The 22322-nt window shown below is 53.2% G+C and overlaps 1 protein-coding gene across 2 annotated transcripts in view; it reads right to left on the bottom strand.

Moving 5' to 3' along the window:
• Window positions 1-1023: 1023 nt before the first annotated feature.
• SLX9 (SLX9 ribosome biogenesis factor) overlaps window positions 1024-22322 on the bottom strand; it is a 55583-nt gene continuing 34284 nt past the window's right edge. The window contains exons 3-6 of one of the 2 annotated variants that reach the window (XM_049875024.1): window positions 18908-18976; window positions 11320-11470; window positions 5094-5159; window positions 1024-2247 (exon numbers count right to left, since the gene is read on the bottom strand). In XM_049875024.1, coding sequence (XP_049730981.1) covers window positions 2121-2247; window positions 5094-5159; window positions 11320-11470; window positions 18908-18976 — 413 coding nt within the window. In that variant the 3' untranslated portion in view covers window positions 1024-2120. Of the gene's footprint in view, window positions 2248-5093; window positions 5163-11319; window positions 11471-18907; window positions 18977-22322 lie in introns of both variants that reach the window. The other variant, XM_049875023.1, reaches the window with a different exon arrangement.

The raw sequence follows: 22322 nt of genomic DNA, 5'->3' as shown, positions 1-22322 counted from the left end.
CCCCACCCCTACCCTGGCCGGGGTCTCGTTAGTAATCAGTGTCCCCAACACACCGCGATGCAATGCAGAAGGTATAGGAACAGACAACGTACCACAAGCGTTTTCACAGTCGGCCTTCCTCACCCACCTAGGGCTCCCCATAAGTGGACAGCAGTCACAGCCACACCTACCCTGTCACCAGTCCTCCCCAACCCAGAGCTGGCCTGGGCCACATGACCTGCCTTGGCCGTGGGGTGTGAGCAGTGATGCCCCGTAAGTAAGTGCACAGGCCACTTGCTGAAGAGAGCCCCTCGTGCCAACCACGGCCACCATCCTGGACATGACAACCTGGGGTCGCAGAGCCGCCTGTGAGGCACAACAGGGGCTACACAGCCTGGGAGCACCCTGAAGCATTCATCACATGGTTCACCACACAGCTGGCTCCATGCCACTGGGGAGACAGGAGGGGAGGGGCTTGGGGAAAGGCAGGTTCCAGACACTGCTGCAGTGTGGGCTGCTGGAGCACAAGCTGAAGCTGGGTGGAGGGCTTCAGAAGTCTGGCCAGTGCTGGGGGAGGTGACACTCCCTGGGCCCCCTTCCAGCAGCCTTCAGATTAGCCTCCTGCGATCCCCCTGCACTGAGCTCAGCCTGAGGGCGGTGGGGGGTAGTGGGGTTCCTGCTCAGGGAAGGAGTCAGGGGCTAAGTGAGGGGATCACCAGCAGCAGGCCTGGGGTAGGGGTGGGGGTCAGGGAGGCCTGGGGCGGGGGGCTTCAGGGAGCCCTGTCTTCCTCCTGGATTTTCCTTTGCCGGCCCCTCCTACTTTCTCTTCCCTCTCTCCACTCCCTTGGCCTACAGGCTGGTCTCCCCTGGCCTGGTGCTGCTTGGTGACAAGGGTGTGTAACGAGTAAGGCCTGGGGACTGTGTGCCCGGCAGATGCCCAGGAACATGGGCTGGAAAAACGACTATGAGGACATCAGAAGCCAGTATGGCAAACCCACTCCAGGGCTTCCACCTCTAACTCTGTGCAGGAGGACACTGTCCTGTCCCTGACGGCAGCTCCTCCAAAGGCGTCCTGCAGGGCCCAGGGCAGCAGGGAGCCCATGCCAGCCTCTGGGGCCTGTGAAGCTCTACCCATTGTTCACCTTCAGATCAGAAAAAAGGAGCGAGGGCTCCAGAGTTGAAAGAGCAAGGAAACCAGTGAACTGTGTCATTACTTTATTACCAAGATTCAGAATCAACTCGATGGCAACTAACAACACCCACGTTGGTGCTACCGAGACTGGAAACACACATGTGCAGGAGAAGTGTCCCTGCGACCGCCCAGGTCCTGAGCTGTGGGCACCATCCCATACAGTGCCCCCATGCAGAGAATACACGGGGCTTGCTCATTTTGGGCAGAATAGGAGTAGGCTGTTCCTGGTCTGGACGTGGTGGGCACTCAGAAGGATGAAGGGCCACACTCCAGGACCTACTTCCGTAGAAGCACCGTGGCCCCTGTGTCACTGCCACTGTCTGCACAGTGGCCAACTGCTGGATCTCAGCCTCTTCCTGGTGCTCTGCTCTTTGATGGGTGCTGGGGTGTCCCCCACACGCGAGTGGCTTGTCAGGCAACATCCTGGGACAGTCTGAGGTTTGTTTCAGACTATCGGACCATCAATGTGGTCCCCTGGCCTTCCTTTTCAAGTTACTCCATACCCTCTTTCTGGTCTGCGGTCCACACGTGGCCACCATCTGCTCTCCTGGGTCAGACTCCAAGTTGAGGCCCCTGGTTTCAGCAGCAGTCAAAGGCCTGGGTGGAGGGTGCTGTCCCTGTGGCCCAGATGGTGAGGGGCAGGGTGGTGGGGTGGGGGCAAAGCAGTGAGCATGATGGGGGGAACACTGGCCTCCAGTCAGGCAGAAGCCCTCTGATGACCAGGAAGCTACAGGGCTTTTCTCTGGAGCACACAGTAAGAAGCCGTCCATGCCCGGGCCAGAAGCACTTTATTCCTTGGCCCCCACACCCACCGTCGTCCTCCCTAACACCCCAGCAAGAGAAACAGAGAGGGGTATCCCCGGCTGCAGGATGCCAACTGCCAGAGTCGGCTGGGTGCCCGGCCTTCACTGGGCTCCTTGGAGTACTGGGTCTGAGGAGCTCCATGCCATCAGAGTTGGTGGCCGGTGCCTTCCAGTTGCATCTGGTGGGCCAGCTGCTGCCCAATGGCCTGCAGAGGGCTGGCTTGGTAGGCCGGGCTGGCCAGCAGTGCTTGGAACCGGGCCCTTTCTTCCTCACTGAAAGATCAAGACCCAAAGGTCAATACCACATGGCAGCTCAGGACCCCCAGTCCTTGAGGGGAACGCAGAGACTGAGCGTTATGCAGCCCCGGGACCCAGACCCTTTCACTTCTCTCAACACCCTGTGGGCGGGCCCTCAGTAGAGGACGAGGATGAGGGAAGGGGCTTGGTTCACGCGGGGGAGTGTTGGGTCCAGGGACCTCAACACAGGGCAGCACTGAGCAGGATAGGGGGCTTGGAGGGGAACAATGGCAGGGACAGAGAGAAGCAAGAAGTGAGAAGGCAGGCATATGTGGCTGTGAGACCAGGCTGTCTCCGTGACGGAGACCCCGCAGGAGATGTGAACACAGCCTCACAGCACCCCTGCCTCTCTTGGGGTTTATGAGGGGCTCTGGGCTCACACCATAGAATCCACCAGACAGGTGCTCTCCTGAGACACTGGGCCTTGCATAAGAAGCTCCTTCTACAAAGTGACCAGAACAGATATGCACACAGATGCAGCCACACTGCAGGAACAGGGACATGAGGGCACAGCCACAGAGGCACAGAAGCTTTACCCCTCCACCAGCCCAGGCTCTGCTTGCACAGGCTGCCCCAATGGATAGGCCTTGCAGGCCTCTCCATCCTGTGGGAGCTCAAGCCCTGCCAAGAGCCTGGCACCCTGACCCCTGCTGCCACCACCAGCTTCCGAGTGTCCACCTCAAGGCGCCTGCCACCTCGCCTGGCGCTCACAGTGCACAGACTCTGGTGAGGGGCCTACGTGCTGCCAGAACAGATGACCAGGCACAGGGTCTCTGAGCTAGTGACAAATGCAGCCACTCTGAGTGGTGCCTCCAGGACAAGCCCCCCAGAGCCAGAGTGCCACTGTGGCGGGAACAGCTCCGACTTGAGCCACTGGCCCCAGCTGTGCTCCATGACCTAGCACAACTCCAGGCCACACCAGGCCCCTCTCCCCGGCATTCATGAGGAACCTCACAGCTGCCACATGGGAGCTGGAGAGCAGAGAAGACAAGGCTGGGGGCTCATCATCTCGGCTGGGGCTTGACCAGAAGGTCTGGCGGTCCTGATGGCATGGCAGAGCGGACCCAGTCTCTGGAGCGCAGTGGGGTGAGCACGACACTACCTCCTCTGGGTTCTCAGGGGAGGTGGCTACTAAGCTGAGCTGATGATCTGGTTCACTCAGACCTCTGAGCTGCTGCCATGCACTGCTAGGCACCATGGGCATGAATGTGGACACAGACTTCTAGCTTCAAAATGGAAGAGTTAATACATGGCTTCTGGTTTCTCCTCTTAGAAACTGCTCAAAAGCATCAAGAAACCAAACTCTATCTTTGATGCAGCAGGACCCGAGAACTCCCAAATGTGGCATTAGTCCCCAGGGCTGTGGATAAAGGAGGCCCACGACAGAGACCACAGATGAAGCTGGTGTGTGGAATGCTGACAGGTGATCCACTGCTCTGTCCAGGAGAGAAAGTCCGCTACGTCCCATGGGGGCCCCAGGGCCCAGGCTGGGCACCAAGGAGAGGCAGGGCTGGGGGATGGAGAAGAAGACAGTTTGCAGAGAAGCTCTAGGTGCTGGAGGCACCCATACATGAGACAGGGAGAAGACGACGACAAAGACCTCACTCACACAAACTCTGGGCTATCGAGAGAATTCTGATAACTCGGCTCTTTCCATACACAAATTTTCTTCACACAGCAGGTAAAGGGAGAATTCAGTTCATTAAGAGATAAGCAGAAATAAAGAGACAAGCACAAAGTCTATACAAACATACTGAAAACTCAGGGCTAAAAAGCATATAGGGTAACAGATACAGAAGACAGATCAAAAGGTCCAACACATGAATAACTGGTATCCCTAAAGAAAACCAAAAAACAACGAAAGCGGCTGCTGTCTAGTCAATTCCAACTCACAGCAACCTAATAGGACAGAGCAGAACTGCCCTACAGGGTTTCCAAGGAGCAGCTGGTAGATTCAAACTGCCGGCCTTTTGGTTAGCAGCCGAGCCTATTTGAAGATACAGTTCAGTAAAAATTTCCAAAAACAATTAGAAAAAAAGATTTGAGTCTATAGATTGAAAGGATACAATGGGCCCCAGTAAAAACTGATATCGGATATACAATACTAAGAAATATCCTAGCAAAGTTCCTTCAACAGCAAAGAAATGGAAAAAAAAAAAAACAAAAAACAACTCTTTGGCCAGCCAACCAAAAAGATGAGCTATCTCTCACAAAGGTCTAAAACTTGGGGTTGCTCAGACTTCTCTACAGCAACCTGCAATGAACACTTAGAAAGAGCCTAAGAAAGTATGACCCCTGAATTCTGCACCCAAGATGACATCTGGGTATAAATCTCCACAGATGTTTCTGAACACGTGAAGATGCTGTGGGCCTATTTTCAGACAAACCCTTGTAGAAGAGAAGCTCAGTCCAGCAGGGAAGGGAGAAGTCAGGACCAGGACTGCTGACGAGCACCAGTCCTGGTAACTGGGCACCCTGGCGCGGCCAGTGAAGGTCCAGACACAGAACCAAATGTTCACGCGCTTCACGTCCACAGCATCCTGGTCACAGCCAACCAGGCTGAGCGGGAAGGGGAGACGGCAGGAGGGAGCACTCTCTCTGAGGGGAGCTTTGACTGTCTTCCAGAAGCCTCCAGGTGGGCAGCTGGCCAGGCACTCCGGGCTGCCTGCACCTAGAGTCAGATCTGGGAACTAAGCAAAGAAGCCAGTGTGGAGTCATGACTGGCTGGAGAGGTAGGGGTGGGACGCCTCAGTGAGGCCTGGGGAGAGCCAGGTGAGTGAGAAGGTGCAGGATCCCGGCGGCCCGCCCAGGCGAACACTCACAGGAGCTGAAGCCTCTGCGCCGTGCTCATCCGGCTGAGCTCAGTGGGCCTGGGCTTGCTGGTCAGCCTGCTGTGAACAGAGAGAAGCCCAGTCAGTCAGGCGCAAGTGTCCCATCTGAAAACCTCCTCAGAGCCCAGACTACAGCCATCTCGAGGCCTGTGGTGACCAAGCCACCACAAAGCCATGAGCTCTGTGCTGAGCTTTGGCCGTAGCGGCTGGGACCGGACAAATCGAGCAACTTCCAAACCATCTGACCTGATGTGCCAGGTGGTCACTGTGGACTAGTCACAGGAGTGGGGGTCTGCAGTACCTAGGACCCATCCCAATGTCTCACTGCTCCCTTATAATGTGGAGGAAGCAAGCAGACCCAGACACACACATTGAATCCTTCCACTCTGCCCAACTGTAGTGACCAAACTGCTTGTCCTATGGTGGTCTGTGTGGACCCATATCCTTAGTCTAGGTGCTATTCCTCCTGAAAGACAAAGGAGGCCAGAGGCCAAAGGAAAAAGTGACAAACGACTCCAGACCTCTAGCAGGAAGGAGCGGACTCCATGTAGAGGTGGCCACACCAGGATTCCTCTTGGTGGAGCCATCTGGCCGAGCGCATGAGCAGCTGCCACATGGCAGGAGACAGGGCCGAGAGAAGGGCGGGAAGGGCGAGAGAATCTGCTCAGAGCTCCTCAGGCCAATGTCTAAATTTAGCCTCCAGACCTGGAGACCTGATACTTTATTCATGTTACTTTTTAAAATATGAATGTAAGAAATGTCATGTGCACCAGAAATAACACCTCAGCCCCACTTTCCCTCAGCCCTGACACCCATTCTTTATCTGGGGAAGGCTCCGGTCCTCGACAGCTTCCGTGCCTCTCCTAGGCTAACCTGACCCTCTTGTCTCATGACCCTCTGCTCACTCAGGCTCAGGGCCCTTCCCTGCCCTCTTCGGGCAGTTCTCACCAGAAGAGACGGTCATCTCATGGTCAAGGGCTGGCCTTTTAACACATGTACATCACACGAGACGGTCAACTTCCTAGCATTTCGTCACTGCCATCCCACCAGTCGTGTCCTGGGGCAGAGGTAGAAGGGATGGAGTGGGGGTCCCCTGCGGGCCTAGGCTCTCCAGGCCCCTGGCCCCAGTCCGTAAAGTGGCTCACGAGTTCTTGCCATGCAGGGTGGTGTGGCGAGCCCATTGCTCCGAGCCTGGCTCCTCCATGGGCCTCCTCCCCACCTGGAAAGGAAGGCTCATCCACATGGGCCTGGACCTTTACTGGGGCCGGGGCAGTAGTAGCATGGTCTCAGCCTAGAGGCTCTGACTGGTGAGCATAGGTTCCCGGAGCAGCAGTTAGCACATGAATAAGCAGGCCACCACCAGCAGTCAGTGGTGGGGAATGAATGAGTGGATTCTCCAGTAGTGTGATCTTCTGGTGGGTGAAGGGCGACAGTGGTGGTCGGACTCTGGTTCTCAAAACGGAGGGCCAGAGCACCGTGTGTCAAAGCCTTGCACAGTGGGTGGGCGTAGCCGTCCCACAGCCTGCGTCAGCCCTGGGGGTCTCACTTAGTCAGGCAGGAGGGCTGGGGCCATGTCCTCCCAGACTCCCCTCCAGACCTTGGATGGCTGGCAGACACCGGTGGGAGCTGGCCAGAGCAGCATGTGGGCCCACTCTGCCTCCAGGAGGACCACTCACAGTGTGCCTCAGAGATGGGGCTCTCTAGGAGCTGTTTCTGACACTGCACTTGGTCTCTGGGGCCCCTGGGCCCCAGCGCCAGGCATCCCCACCTTGGCTTAAACTGGGGAAGGGGAAGCACACTGCCACGTGGTGCCACCTGTGAGTGCTCCCCTTTTCTTGGGCTGCACCAACACCTGAGAAGCCTTGTCAGGAAAGCACAGGCCAGCTTCCAGAGCTACCACCCTGGGTGCTGGTGGGACTGACAGGCCTCATGGGGCTGTTCTGTGCAGGCGGGCTCTTCCAGTACGTGTCTCCTCTGCTCTGCTGTCCACTGTGCTCAGCCATGGGCCAGCGCAGGTGGGTGGACACCGCAGGCCAATCGGCTCAGCCCAGGGGAGCCTCCCGGAGGTCTCATGCAGGCTAAAGCCCAGGCCTACCCCAGACCCCACCCTGGATCAGTGGGATCAGGGTCTGTCACCTTGGTGGGCAAGCTGTGCCTTCCGCTAGGGTAACAGAGCCTGAGGCCAGCTGAAGGTCCTGAGGCTGCCTGCAAGGGTGGCAGAGCCCGGGGCGGCTCTGGTCCCTAAAGCACGGCCTGTGTGAAGGGTGCAGTAACTCTGGAAACGAGAAGAGTCTGAACTAAAGGCAAAAGGAACTGCACGTCTGCACAAAGCCCTGTTTACTGCCACGCCCCACAGGGCCACGTTAACAGTTCTGATACAGGAGCCCACATACCAGATCCAATGATTACGTACACAGGTGGTGGAGTCAAGCTTTTCATTACCGGAGTGGGATAAGCAAGGGAGGTGCCTAGAATGATCTGTGTGGCGATGGATTACAGTTGGAGACAGCAGGGTAAACTCATGTTTAGCTTAATATAGAGATGGTTACACACAGAAATAATTATAGAAATGTACCATCAAGTCCGTACATACAGCTACTTCCTTGCTCTGTAAGTTGAAAGGGCCTAGAAGCAATGATACCCCAGTAACAACGACCATATCAAGCACCCAGATCTTGGTTTCCGATACCAGTCTCCATTAAAGGGAACCTAGGCTCCTTGCCTCGATCCCGGGAGGTACACTGGTTAAGTGTTCAGCTGCTAACCAAAAGGCTGGCAGTCTGAACCCACCAGCTGCTCCTTGGAAACCCTATGGGACAGTTCTAATCCTTTCCTGCTGGGTCACTATGAGTTGGAATCAACTCGATGGCAACCTATTTGGCGTTTTTGGTTAGGGCTTCTTGGAGAAGTGTTTGATCTGCAACTGGGGCAGGAAACATATAAGGTAAGCCTGGAGCATCTTGTAGTGCCAAAAAGTAAAGGAGTGCTCTCTCCCACACACACACACTCGATGGGGGTAGGTATGTCAGGGGGGCACAGGAGTCAATGGATTACAACTCAATATACAGAACCAATCTTCCTGTGTCCAAGCTGACATAAACAGCTAACTAATGGGAAGAAGAGCTAAGTCTCCCACGCAGAAGAATCCCAAGTATCTTCTGTAGATTCTCTGCCCTCCGGGAGGCAGCACCACTTCCCACTCCCTAAGTGTGGCTTGCACACAGTGACTTCCGGGGCCCAAAGAGTTCAGTGTGGGAATGGGGAGAAAAGAGGACCTTCAGTGGAGAAGCCTGACAAACGTGACCTCAGCCAGGTGGTCAGGGTCAACATCAACAGTGCTGAGTCCTATTGATGGGATGCACTACTCTTGACGTGATCTGATGAAAACGGCACTTCACTCCCCGTCATCTTCTTCCCAAAACTCCATCGCTCCAGTCTAATCGTGACAAAGGCATCACAAAATCTCAATTGAGGGGTGTCCTACAAAATATCTGAGCGACACTCCTTGATATGGTCAAGGTCATCAAAGACAAGGAAATGCCTGAGAAACTGTCACAGCCAACTAGAGCCTAAGAAGACATGACAACTAAATGTTACGTGGTATCCTGGATGAGACCCTAGGGCAGAAAAAGGACATCATGGAAAACTGAGGAAATCTGGATAAAGCACGGACTTTGGCTAATCATTACTTTAAGTTCATTATTATCCTTTACGTTTATCTATACTGGGTCATTAGTTGCGATGCCATCCTATTTTAAGACCTGAAACTTTATTCACAATAATAAAGGAAACTGGGTGAGGGTGTACAGAACTCTCTGGACTATCTTTCCAACTTTCTGTAAAACTAAAATTACTGGGAGATAGTGATTATTAAGCCAAACCAACCACCAGCTTCCCCAGCACCCGAGACACACATACACGAGAGACTGGCCCCCAGGGCAGCTAGGTGAGCTTTTAGTGTGTCACCCGGCCACATCCAGGGAACTACGGTTTGTGATACCAGGTCGGAGCCACCCCCACCCTGAGCCTGAGATTAGCCTGAGCAAGCGCAGACCAGAGTCCCAGCACTCAGCAGCCCAGAGCCGCACACGCATTCCGGCCCCAGCCCCAGCTGACGGCGGTGTTTACGCAGCTTTCTCCCGTGGGAGCCGAGGACATTTTTCAGATGAGAAAACTGAAAACCACATATGGGCGCTTGACCGGGGTCACATTTTTGTTCGAGGACCCGGAATGGAATCTGTATCTCAGGCTCGGGTTCAGTTGTCAATCTCGACTCAGTGGCCACTCCTCCTCAGGCACGCAAATATTCTGGCTGGTTCCACGTCCCTGTCCCCACCTCCCCCCACAGCCTTCCTCTAATGTCCAGTGGCCAGCAGGAGTCACTCACCGCAGGGGGCGAACAGGGAGCAGAGGGGGCTGACCCTGGCCCAAGCCGACTCTGCATGAGATTGGTGTTTTCAGCCAGAGAGAGAATTATTTCTCAAAAAGCAAAGATTAGAATTGACAGCAATAAATGTTGAAGGCCCAGAAACTGTGATCAAAACGGAGCGCCCCTCAGGGTTTGTCCTGCTTGTTCCCGGAAAGCTGAGGACTGGGCCCACACCTGGCTGAGGCCCCTCCCTCAGGGGCCAGGCCCCAGGCACTTTCCTTGATGGAGACAGCACCCCAGAGGCGACATGCAGGTCCTGAGGCAGAAAAGACCTTGAGAAAGGCCTTCCGAAAGAGCTAGAAGGCTGAGGCGCATTGTGCCCCTGAATTCAGTGGGGACCAAAGCACCGGTGTGTGGCCAAACGGACGGGCTGTGCACAAGTGTCCTTGTGCTGGCCACTCCTAGAGCCCGCACTGCAGAAGGCCACCCGTGTCACCATGATGCCTCAGGACAGACCAAGCTATGGCACTCCTCTACCAGCAGCCCACCTGGTGCTCTAGATGCCCCATGAGGAAGGCCTCGCCTGGCCTTGGCTGGGCTGACGCTCGCTCACTGAGGGGCAAGGCCTCTCCACAACCAGCTGTCAGTACGAGGTAAAAGGAATGCACTGGCACATCCAGGTATACCCCAGCCTTGGCAGCTGGGAGAATCCAGTGGTGAGGAGACGTCACCTTTTCATTCCAAGACATTTTAAGAATGAACCAGGGACAGACTCTGGCCAGAGTGGCATGTGCCTCTATGGAAGGAAGGATACCCGAGCACAGTCTGCAGGAGCCTTGGGGGACAGCTGCAGACGCATGCTTCTTGTCACCATCCCACCCCAGTGAGGGAACACAACTGGCCCCTCTGTCCTTGATCAGCACAAGCTCAGGGGACTGGCCCTCGTGGCCCTGTGGGCATGCACAAGCTGTCCACCTACTTATGGAGCCCCTAAGGTACATAGGCCATGCTGGGTGGGGGTGCAGGGGACACAAAGCAGACAAGGCCCTGCCATGCAGGGACAGGAGCAAGAGCCAGAACAGAGAGGATGTGTACGGTGAGGAAGACCCCCAGGAAAGGAAGTGCATGCAGGACCAGGTGAGGCAGACAGGACGCCTCAGTGAGGGAACGCATTTGAGTTTTGGCCTGAGAAGGGAGAGGAGAGAGCTGGTGGACACACCTGGGGAGGAGCACACCAGGCCCAGGAAGTGCACGTGAGGCCGTGACCAGGGCAGAGCCAGGGGACACACCTGGGAAGGAGCACACCAGGGCCATAAGTGCACATGAGGCCACGACCAGGGCAGAGCAGCCGGTGGGTGCACTGCAGTGTGGCAAGGGAGGTAGAAGCAGCAGGACCCATCAGGAGCTGCGTACGCCACAGCCATCCAGGGAGAGCTAGAGAACACCAGGCCAGGGTAGCCGTGCCCAAAGAGGGCCGCAAGAGAAAGTGGAGTCAGCCCTAGCCACTCTGCCAACCTGACCACTCTCCTGTTTACCAGCAGTGGGCCAGGTGCTCCCGACACATCCGGCCTTCCATGTCTCATGTGATGGAGCCACCAGCTCCCTCCTGGCTCCTGAGAGCCATTGGCTAGGACTCAGGTGAAGAAGCGCAGGTGTCTGATGAGAAGTGGCCTCCCTGGGGTTAGCACTGCCAAGACCTTGGTGGCTTCCTCCTCCTCCACCATCTTTCACCCCTGAACACAGATCAGCTGGTGCACGGCTCAGGCCTGGGGAGGAACAGGCGGTCCTGGGCCGTGCAGCTATACTTGCCTCCTGACATGAAAGGAGGCGGCGGGCCGCCATACTTGCCTCCTCCGCTGCCGTGAGCTGCTGCTGCTCTCCAGCTCTGCCAACTCGGGTAGGGCCTCCATCAGCGGGCGCAGGTCCCCCACCACCTTTGTGGCCCTCCGCCGCCGTGCCTCCCAGCGCTTCTGCTCCGCCAGCTTGATGGCTTCTATCTCTAGGGGGGAGCATGGAGTTAGAGAAGAACAGGAGCTGCATGGTGTGCACTGGCCAAGCCCCCGTCAGAGGTGGGCCGTGACGCCGGGTACACAGGGGCCACACTGCCCAGCCCTGACCAGAGCAGGTGGAGGGGGGCCAAGTAAGGGTACCTGCCGCCTGTCCCACCCCCATTTGAGCCCCAACACTGGCCCTGCTTTTTCTGGTGCTGGCTGTTGTCAAGAGCCTGTTGGAAGCAGACCGTCGTGTCCTCCTTTCCCACTGTCACCTACATCCCGCCCCTGGAAACCTGGGAGGCGGCTGGCTCCGAGTTATTTTTTCCCTTAATCACGGAGCTCGGCATGTGTTTTAATTACAGGGCTGATCATGAGACTGGAGCTACGAGCACTAAAGATTTTCCCTTTTGAAAAGTGGCCTGGGCACGTGGGATGGGTTGAGGGAGGAGGGAACCCCACAAAGGCACAAAGCAGCTGGCAGAAGGACAGAGCACAGAAAGTAGGCTCTCAACTTCAGCCAGCGAGTCACTCGGTATGACAGCCATGGCCTCCTGCTCCCACACAGTTAAGATAAGCACCAGGAAGGCCCCTGCCCTGTGTGCTCAGAGGAGATGCCCAGAGGAGGGAGTGAGTCCCCACGCTGGGGGATAATGCGAGGTAGAAAGTGGCAGGGTCCCAGGGCAAAGTGTGTGCCATGAATGCGGGGCTGCAAGGCCTCAGGACCCGAGTCTGGCACCAGGCTGGGACAGAGCCTTGGGATTTGATTTGCACTCACAAATGTACTTAGCCTTCAAAATTGCGAATGAAGCCCACGTGCTCCAACACGTTCCTTCCCCATACTTGCTGTCCAGATGCAGGTCTCAGACCAGCCTCTCTGTCCCAGGGTGACACCAAGCCGGCAATGAGGCCAGCATCCGAACACGGCCGGAAGACAGCACCGAAGAACTCAGAGGGGCGGCCCCTCCCCGGCTGCAGTCCAGCCACACAGTGAGCCTGCCTGGGACTGCCCCAAGCACAATGACCAAGCCAGCGGCCCGTAGTCGGATTGAGCAGTCTCAGTCACCACAGGTAGGTGGAGCAACTGCACTCCTGGAGTGGGGTGCAGAGACAATGACGAGACACGGTGCAGAGAACTCACCAGAAGGGACAGATGGGATGTTGGACTGTGTGGCAGAGATAGGAACGGCCATGGCTGGAGGACCAAAGCGAAAATACTGTACCCTCTAAGGGCAAAACTCAGCACAGCCCCCAGCACTCCCCTCCCAAGTATCGGCTCACTGAGTCACGCACCGCGGGCTTCAACAGCCCAGGTCTCTGGCAAACTACTTGGAGGGCCAAGCACCGCCATTCGAAGGGTCAGTGACAAGCGTTGAGCCGGCGTTTCCAAGAAATTAAGTGGGTGGGTAATTTCCAGAAACAAACTACTTGTCTACCAGGGAGGAGCACCCTACAGGTTTTACAAAGTCCTGCAGCCTGGTTCCTTTCCTGCCACCCCCTCCACAGCCCCTCGGGGGACTCTGGCCTTGATTCCCCGTTCGCCCCTCAGGCCTGGGTCACTCTGGGTTCCGTGTCTTTCCAGGTAACTCCTCTGAGGGTGCGGGGCGGGACTGACCCACCATCCTGGCGCTGGTCTGGGTGACACACAGTGCTGAGCATGCACGCCCAGCATGAGGGTGGATTGTCATGGCTGGCCCCCAGTGCATGATGCCAAAAATAAAGGCTGAGGAGCACTTGCCCAGCAAATAAAAAGATAAGAAGTAAACTAAAAAATAATGGCGAAAAGGTGGGGGGCAGGGGAGCTCCCTTCTATAAACTGGTTTACAAGGAGCAAGTTGCTGACTAAGAGCAGACAGGGAGGAGTTACGGGGCAGTGGGAATCGCTGCAACGTGGCCCGGCCTGGGCCAAGCTGGGGGGCCCACCCCCTGGGGGTAAACCACAGGGAGGCCTGCTGCTGCCCTGCTCCCCCAGGGGCTCAGAAGCAGCCTGTGACTGAGCATTAGTTAAACTAGCTGGCGATATAGTCATGAACACATTTCACAGTTAAGCTGGGCCTCCAAACACGACACCCTGGCTACGTGGGGCCCTGAATCATGGGCGTGTGAACATCACTGGGTGGACACTTGGTTCACATACAACATTAGGCGGCCACACACACAGCCCCTGAGGGCATAACCATGCTCGATGGCAGAACTGAGAAGACAGAAGGCCCGGGAGCTTCCCTGTCACCCCCTTCCATATTTGCTCATCTTTTATAAAAACGAGAGGGGAAGCCCCTTGTAAACAGGGCCTGAAGTAGAGAGACTAGGTGGGTAAGTTGCTTTGAGTGTCATCGTGGCCTGAAAAGCAACCAGGCTTAGGATTGGGACGAGGGCACCCACTCTCACCACCTCTACCAACACTTCACCAACATCTGGGCCATCGCAGCAAGACCAGAAAAAGGCAGAGAAGGATAAAATTTGCAGACGAAGAAGCAAAGCTGTCTCTATTTAAAGTGACATGATCACTTACGTAGAAAATCCTAAGGGATCTGTAAATTAACTAGGAGAACTAACATGATGATAGCAGGATCACTGGATACTAATTATGTGTTAACATAAAACCCAACTGTAATTTTACACACACATGAAAACTACACAGCAGTGCTGACAGAAATCACAGGAAGACTAAGTGAGTGCAGATGCTCCGCGTTCACGGGTCTGAACGTTCAGCGTCAATGCTCCCGAAACTGATCTGTATAGATCAATGCGGTCCCAATCATAACCTCACTAGGAGTGGGTATTGTTTGTTTTTTTTTTTAAGAAATGGACAAGCTAACAGTAAAATTTATACGGGAAGGTCAAGGACCTAGAATATCCAAAGCAATCTTAAAATAGAACTAAAATGGAAGACTTACACTATCTAACTTTAAGACTTACTCTGAAGCTACAGTAATCAAGACATAAGGTACAATAACACATCAATGGAACAGAAGAGAGCCCAGAAGGGACCCAGACTCATGAGTCCGGGTGAGTTTTGACAAAGGTATCAAGAGAACCCAATCAAGACGGAGAAGTCTTTACAACAGACAGTGCTAGAGCAAATGAACATCCCGTGGTGAAACACGTGACCCTTGGCCAATACCTCACACCACGCTGTTGTCGTTCCACAAGGGGACTGCGCCTCACGGTGACCCCATGTGTTACAGAGCAGAACTGCTCCACAGGGTTTTCATGGCTGTAATCTTAATGGAAACAGACTGTCAGGCCTTTTCTTCTGCGGTATCACTGGGTTAGCTGTTAAGTGCAAATTGTTTGCACCACTCGGACCTCACGCCATACCAAAAAACTAAAATCTACTGCCACTGAGCTAAACTATAAAATTTTTAGAAGAAAACATAGAATAATATCTTCCTGACTTTGAATTAGATAAAAGTTTCTGTGGTGCAATGAGTTTCTTTACATGGCTTTTCTGGGCCTGAGTTTGTAATTCTCCCAAAATCGGCTGGGCCGTGATCCTCCAAGTGATTGGTCAGTTTACTATCCATATAAGCAGCCTGCAAGTGATAGGTCAGTTTACTATCTGCCTAAGGGGCTTGCAAATTCACCTAATAGGGTCATCAGTTTATGGTCCACCTAAAGGATTGGTAGGTTTATGAAAGTCACCCCCTGAAACTGACAAGGACTGTCCCTATATAAGTAGCCAATCTCACAGTGGTTTCTGGAAGCTTCCTGACCAATGAGGACCAGACGAAGAACACGTCCTTTGGACCTGGGGTCCCTGCCCTCAGAACCTCCTACACCCAAATAAAAGAGCTGTAATATGGGTCAAGGCTGTAACACAAGATGAGAGACGGCTGTGGTAGGCGAGTTGGCCCCCAGAGCAGGCAGTGACAGACTCAGCGGCTGTTAACAGTACCAGAAGCAGTGGAGTCAATGAGCAGACCCAGACAGGGGTGGCACAGTGTAAGGACCAACCCCTGGGTGAAAGCTGAGAAGAGTGACCAATAGCCGAGCCTGCCAGGTGAGGTCAGAGTTTCCTGTCTGAAATTTTCCTGATGGGTCAGAATGCACACTGGTTTTCAGGAAGGGTAAGTGGCTCCCCTCTGGGAAGTAAGGGGTCTCCTTTCGACACTCAGGTGCTGTGCTGAGGCCCCTCCCGAACCTTGCTCTTTGCTTATCTTTGTTTCTGTTCATATCCTTCTTTGTTGTTAAAAGTTGTTACTGCAGTTACGCTGCCTCTGTGAGTGCTCTATGACTGTTCCAACGAATTATCAGACCTAACAGAAAGAGCGCCATTGGAGGGAACGGCTCGTGTCAGAAATGGTGGAGAAGTTGGAGAACAGGGGTATATTTTACCTCTGCCTCATAGGAGCTAGCTTGGTGCTGATTTTTATAGTCAGAGTTATTATTACATTTTCTTAAACAGGATACATATAAACAATAACTATATAGGCAAAAAAATTAGACTTCTCAAAATTAAGTTTCTGTTCATCAAAAAATATCACTAGGAAAATAAACAGACAAGTCATTCATAGTCTGGGAAAAAAAATATTTGCAAAGTATATCCAACAAAGAACTGGTATCTGGGCTATATAAAGAATTTCTACAGCTTAAAAACAAAGGATTATTTTATGGGAAAATATGGGGAGCCAAAATTAACTCAAGTAGTAAAAAAAAAAAAGTCAACCAGTGTGGAAGAAAATTTAAAAGTCATCAAAGAATTACAGCCTGATTAAAAAATGCGTAAAAGATCTGACTACATATTTCACTAAAGATGATATACAAATGCACAAAAAGCACGTGAAAGTGCTCTTTCATTTCATGGCCGTTAAAGTAAAACCATAATGAACCACCATGTCACATCCACCAGAATGGCCAAGCTTAAAGAGACAGACACCACCACATGCTGGTGAAGATGTGGAGCTACAAGGACCCTCACCCAGTGCTGGTGGGAGTGTAGATATATGACTACTTCAGAAAAGTGTCTGGCATTTGCTGATAAAACTAAACATACACCTACCCTCTGACCCAGCATTCCATTCCCAAGTACTTACCCACGAGAAATGAAAATATATGTCCACAAAAAGACTCATAAAGAATGGTCATAGCAGCCTTTTCCATAGCTGCTAAAGTTGGTAACTGCCCAGGTGTCCATCAACAGAAAAATGGCTAACAAACAGTACAGTCACACAATGAAATACTTCTCAGCAATACAAAAGCATGAATGGCTGCCGCATGCTGCACGGAGGAGAACCTCAAAAACACTTCGCTGAGCATAAGCCAGACATCAAAAAAATAAGTCCTGCAGGATTCCATTTATGTGAAGACTACAGCAAACAAAGCTATGGACAAGCCAGTCAGAGCAGTGTAACCTCTGGGATGGTGGGACAGGAGCCAATGGAGAAGGAGCACAGGGGGCTTCTGGGAGAGAGGGATGGTCTGTATCCTGAAAAGGGTTTTGATCACAGAAGTGTATTTGTCAGAAATCACTGAAAGGCCCACTTGAGATTTGCATTTCATTGTATGTAAATTTTACCTAAAATAAATAAATAACCACAGACAAATACTGAACTCTAGCTGGATCATTTGAGGGGAAGTGTACTGATGCCTGCAGGTCACTTTGGAAGGCATGAAAAGTGACATAGGTGATGGGTGGATTCAAAGGAATGGATGGATGAACAGATACGTGACTAAGTAAGATGCTAACTGCAGAATCTATGTGGGGTCTATGTGGGTGTTCACTGTAGAACTCTTTCAACTTTTCTACAGGAAATTTTTCATAATAGAATGCCAGGTAAAATGGACTTGAGAGATGTAGCTAAAGCTATATCTAGAGGACAATTAACAGCCTTTAAGATTCTCATGTGGAAATATGAAAATAAATGGGTAACTAACTTAAAAGACCCATAGAAAGCAAGAACCGGGAATTAGCAAAATAGAAACCAGTGATTTTGGAAAAAAAAAAAAAGGAACTCATAAATACAAGAAGTCTTGGAATTCTTATGCAGATATTTTAACTACGCAAGAACATAAAGAAGAAAATATTCCAAACGAACTTTATGAAGTCAGCAAAGCCATACAAAAAAAAATAAGAAAGAAAAAAAAAACTATTAATCTTTATGAGAAAATCTTTCAGAAAACATTAGCAAATATTCAGCATGATATTAAAAATAAAATAACCAAACATGTTTCATAAAGTCTATTATAGAATAAAAATAAGAAATCTATCCAGGCAACTCCTCATGTTAACAGGCACACGGAAAATAAACAAACAAAAAAAACATTTTCATCAAAAAGTACATCACCTTTTTGATGAAAATGTAGCAAACTAAGAAAAGATGGCTTTTCCTTAATGATGTCAAAAACATGTAAATGCAAACTAACTCCTGGAATGAGACTGAACACTAAAGCACAACAGGCTTTTCCACCATGTCTGAACTAGCCAAGGTGATACCCACCAGGCAGGAGCATCAGCTGGGTTCAGGGAGAAAGAGTAAACCCAGTTTGTTTGGTGTAGCCTTACCAACTACCCTGGTAAGTGCCTGCATACCAGTGGCTCTCAAACTTTTTGGTATCAAGACACTTTCCCACTTAAAAATTACTAAGGGTCCCAAAGAGCTTTTGTTTTTGTGGATTATACCAATTGATTGTTAACCACATTCAAAATTAAAACTGAAAAATTTAAAATATTAGTTCATTTTAAAATAGCAATGATAAACACACTTCACGCTAACATAAGTAGCCCATTACTTATGAAAAATAATATTTTCCAAAAAAATTAATACTGAGAAAAGTGGCATTCAATCTGTTGTGACATGTTTTGCAGGAAGCCTGTGAAGGAAAACCAACCTTACGCAGACATATGCTTGGAAAAGAACGGACCCCCAGGTGCCCGAAAAGGGTCTCAGGGATCCCAGGAGTCCTCGGAGCACCCTCTGAGACCTACCGATGTACACATACACATGCTGTATTTTTATATGCATGGAAAGCAGTCTGGAAGGACACACACCTAACCTGAAACTGATTTCACCTCTTAGAGACTTCTGTGCCATGAAATACTCAAAAGAAACATGTATTACTTTTGGAATTAAAAATCCATCATGGGAACCAAAAAACAAAACAGTTTTTACAAGCAAGGAGCTGAGTCTAGCAATTTCTTGAGACTATTTTCTTTGGGAAGAGGAAGTCAGCACTTTGCAGAGTTCAGCCACCCACTCCTGAGCCTGTTTGTCACATTAAAGACCTCGTCAGGGCGCTGCTGAGGCCTCCCTAAATGGCCCTCAGCCACTGCTGGCTGGCAGCCTCTAAAGGGGTTCCCCATCCCCCACCCCAGCATCTGCTCCCCCAGGTTCCTGACCAGAGCATGGGCGAAATGGGCAAAGGGTGGGGTGCGACTGGCATGCAACCCCTAAGCTGTGGACGAGGCCAATGTTGCCATCACTTAAGACAAAGTCATGACTTACTCTGCAGCCACTGTTCACGTCTCAGCTTCAGCTTTTCCTTCTTGGGCAAAGGATTCTTCGTCTCTGCATCTGAGGACAGAGAACATGTATAGGTAAGCGAGGCATTCCCAGAGCTGGAGCCCGAGGCCCTTCCCGCCAAGGGAGCCTGGGAATGAGCAGGCAGCGCCTTGCCGAGTGGGTGCCATATAGCATCATATAGGCCACATGCTGGATTGCTCCCCGATACCAGTATCCTTGAGGTAACGGCCCAGGCAGCTACCACTGGCCAGTCCCCAGGACTCCCAAGGCATGTGCTTACCAACAGGGAGGCCCCAGGTGAAGCCTTCTCTACCCCGCGCACCTAGCCCCAGGCTGGCCTGAGCACGGGCTGCCACGTCACTAATGAGGCAGAGAGAAGGTCAGGCCGCTCACGAGGAGGCCCATCTGGACCCTGCAGAAAAGAAACATGCCAGGGCACTGCAGTGAAGTCTCCTGGGGACTGCTCTGAGTCTGCACATCCTCTAAGCCGCAGGCTGAGAGCTGGGCCCATTTGCCTGGCCCAGTGTCTGGTCTCAGTGATTTCTCAATGGCACGTGATGCGAGCACCTGTGAACCACAGCAAGGGCTGCTGAGGGCCAGGAAGGGTCAGAGGAGGCATCACCTGGACCCCTGAGATGTGGGGCACTGGCGACTGTCCAGGTCTCCGCAGGACACCTTCAATTACAACTAGACCTGCTTCCTGTCCTGTGCCTGCTGCCCGGGCTGGTCACAGGGCACATCGAGAGCATACTTCACCCAGTACCCAAGACCCCACGGAACCTCTACAGTGGTCCAACCTGGGCACCCACCACCTCACACTTCCCTCCACGTCTCACGACCTCCAGGGCCCTCTTCCTCCCACTGATAAGTGGGTGCTGGGAGAGGGTGAGGAAGCATCTGGAACTGAACACATACTCCAGCTCTGATTCCTTACCCACAGCTACACCTGGCTTCCCCCGAGCTGCGGCCCACCACCCACCGTGAAAGCTGTCTCCCTGGGGCCATGGTGTGGCACCTTTCACCACTGCACCGCCCTGAGCCAGGCAGATCCTCCAGGCTCGAAGGAGCCTTCTGAAGCCCATGGTGGCAGTCTGGAGGGAACATCTGTGTTCCCAGCAGATGGCAGGACTAAAGCTGGATATGAGATTGAAAGCAGGGAAATGGGTTTCTGTCCTGACAGCCCAGTCCCTGCAAGGCTGCGATGGGCAAGGGCTCCTTCGAGAAGCAACAGCAGTTCATTCCTTGAGAGCAACACGCAGGGAAAAAGCCCTGCCCTGGTTTCCAGGGGAGGGCAAGGTCACGCAGGGGTGCCATAATTCATAATTCACGTCCCCCGCCACGCCTGACCCCCTATGATGGCATGTCAAAGCAGAGCGCTGCATGCCGTCCCCCATCCTGCATGGCAGGCCGTGTTAGCAATGCTGCCTGTCCCCAAGGAGTGCATTACAGGGCCCCACAGGTCTGTTCACCAAGGAGTCACAGAAGGACAGTGTAGGTCTAGTAAACTCATTGCCAGTCACCCTACCTTTAGAAGCACTTACGAGGTTTCAGTCAGGAGCCCTATGAATCAGCCCCATTCTACAGATTAGCAAACTGACACACGGCAGGGCAGTTATCTGCCCAAAGTCACAGGACTTTCTATGGGCAGGATGGGAATGCGGTTGACAGTGGGGCCCCTGTGGCCAGGCTAGCAGGCTACTCCTCTGATCTCTCACAAGCAATCCCAGGGACCATGCAGTGGGAGGTTGTTGGTGACACCAGGTCTAAAGGTTTAGTCACCAAAACAAACCGTGAACCGAAGTGCCAAGAGGATGTGCACAGCCCCATGCTGCAGGAGCAAGCATCCGGCGAGAGCCGCCCCTGGAGCTCCACGTGCTCGTGCTGCCCCCAGGGCGAGTGGCAAGGCCATGCCATCACCTCCGTCAGCACAGGGCCAAGGGCCTGGGGGACAAGTCAGGGCCACCCTGCCCTCAACGAACAGGCTCCAGAGCAGGACGGCCAGTGCCCAACACAACCCAGCACACCGCCTGTCTAATGGCCCCCCAACACAATCCAGTACACCATCACCTGCCTAATGCCCCCCAACACAACCCAGCACGCCACCTGCCTAATGGCCCCCCAACACAACCCAGCATACCACCTGCCTAATGCCAACATAACCCAGCACACCACCTGCCTAATGCCAACACAACCCAGCACACCACCTGCCTAATGTCCCCCCAACACAACCCAGCACACCACCTGCCTAATTGCCCCCAACATATCCCCTCAGTGTAGTGCTCACTCAGTGCACTACTATACTCCCCAGCACACCATCCCCTGATGTACACCCCGTGTCCTGCCTGCCCAATGCACCCAGCCACCAGTGGGGAGGCAGGAAGTGTCTGCAGGTTTCAAAGCCCAAGTAGGCTAAGTGAGCACTCGTGTGGGGTGGCAGCTGAGACAGCCCAGTAATTGGCACCTGTCCCCTGAGATTCTAAACTAGTAGAGACCCAGGAAACAAGCAGAGCCCATCTGGAGAATGCGCTCATATCTGGGGTGGCAGGCACCCCAGTTTCGGACCCTGAGCCCAGACAGACTCACCCCTGCATCAGTCCAGGCAGCCTCTGCTGAGGGGCGCACCCCCCCATCGAGGGTAAGAACGGTGGCCAATTCAGGGAGGGGGCAGGAGGAGGCAGAGCTGTACCTGCAGGGGTCCTCACTCCAGGTCAGTGCTCCTCATGGGAGGGGAGGGGGGAAGAGAAACCCACTGGTCTCCAGAGACACAGAGGTCTGGGGCAGGAGAACCCCATGTCTGGTTGGGTTCCACGACTGTCCCTCTTTGTTGTTCCATAACAAGCAGTAAGGCACAGCAAGTCACCCTGGAACCAGCCAGTCCAGCCCCCAGAGAGGAAAGGAAGGAAGGAGTGGTGACACGTGGACTGGCGGCAGGCCCTCCTGACCCAGGCCAGCTGCCCTTCTCTGTGCCATCCCTACACAGACCTGTGCCCTGGCTATAGCCTCAGCCACCCTTCATGCTCTAGAGTGCTGGCTGGCCCAGGAGGTCACCTGCCACGCGGCCAACACAGTTCCCATTGTTCCCAGGAGTGGGGACAGGACACACACTAGGTATGGCCCTGACAAGAGAAGGTGGAAGTACAAATGTGCCATGCAGCAGCGAGGACACTGGCTTTGGAGCTCTGATTCTAGACAGGGAGACCAGCTAACCTGCCTGGGCCTCGGTTTTCTCACCTGCAAAAAGGGTCTGACACAAAGGCTATGTGAGGGCTAGACAAGCCTCTGCTCTTCATTCTGGTAACGGAAAGCCCACACAAGACAACTGAGAAAACAAACCTCAGCAAAGGCTGCCGTCACTCACTGCAGCATCCATCCGTGATCCTGCACCTGCAGTGGCGTA

This window comes from Elephas maximus, chromosome 2 (genome assembly GCF_024166365.1).
Source record: "Elephas maximus indicus isolate mEleMax1 chromosome 2, mEleMax1 primary haplotype, whole genome shotgun sequence".
NCBI lineage: Eukaryota > Metazoa > Chordata > Mammalia > Proboscidea > Elephantidae > Elephas > Elephas maximus.
This window is presented reverse-complemented; position numbering and strand designations above follow the sequence as displayed.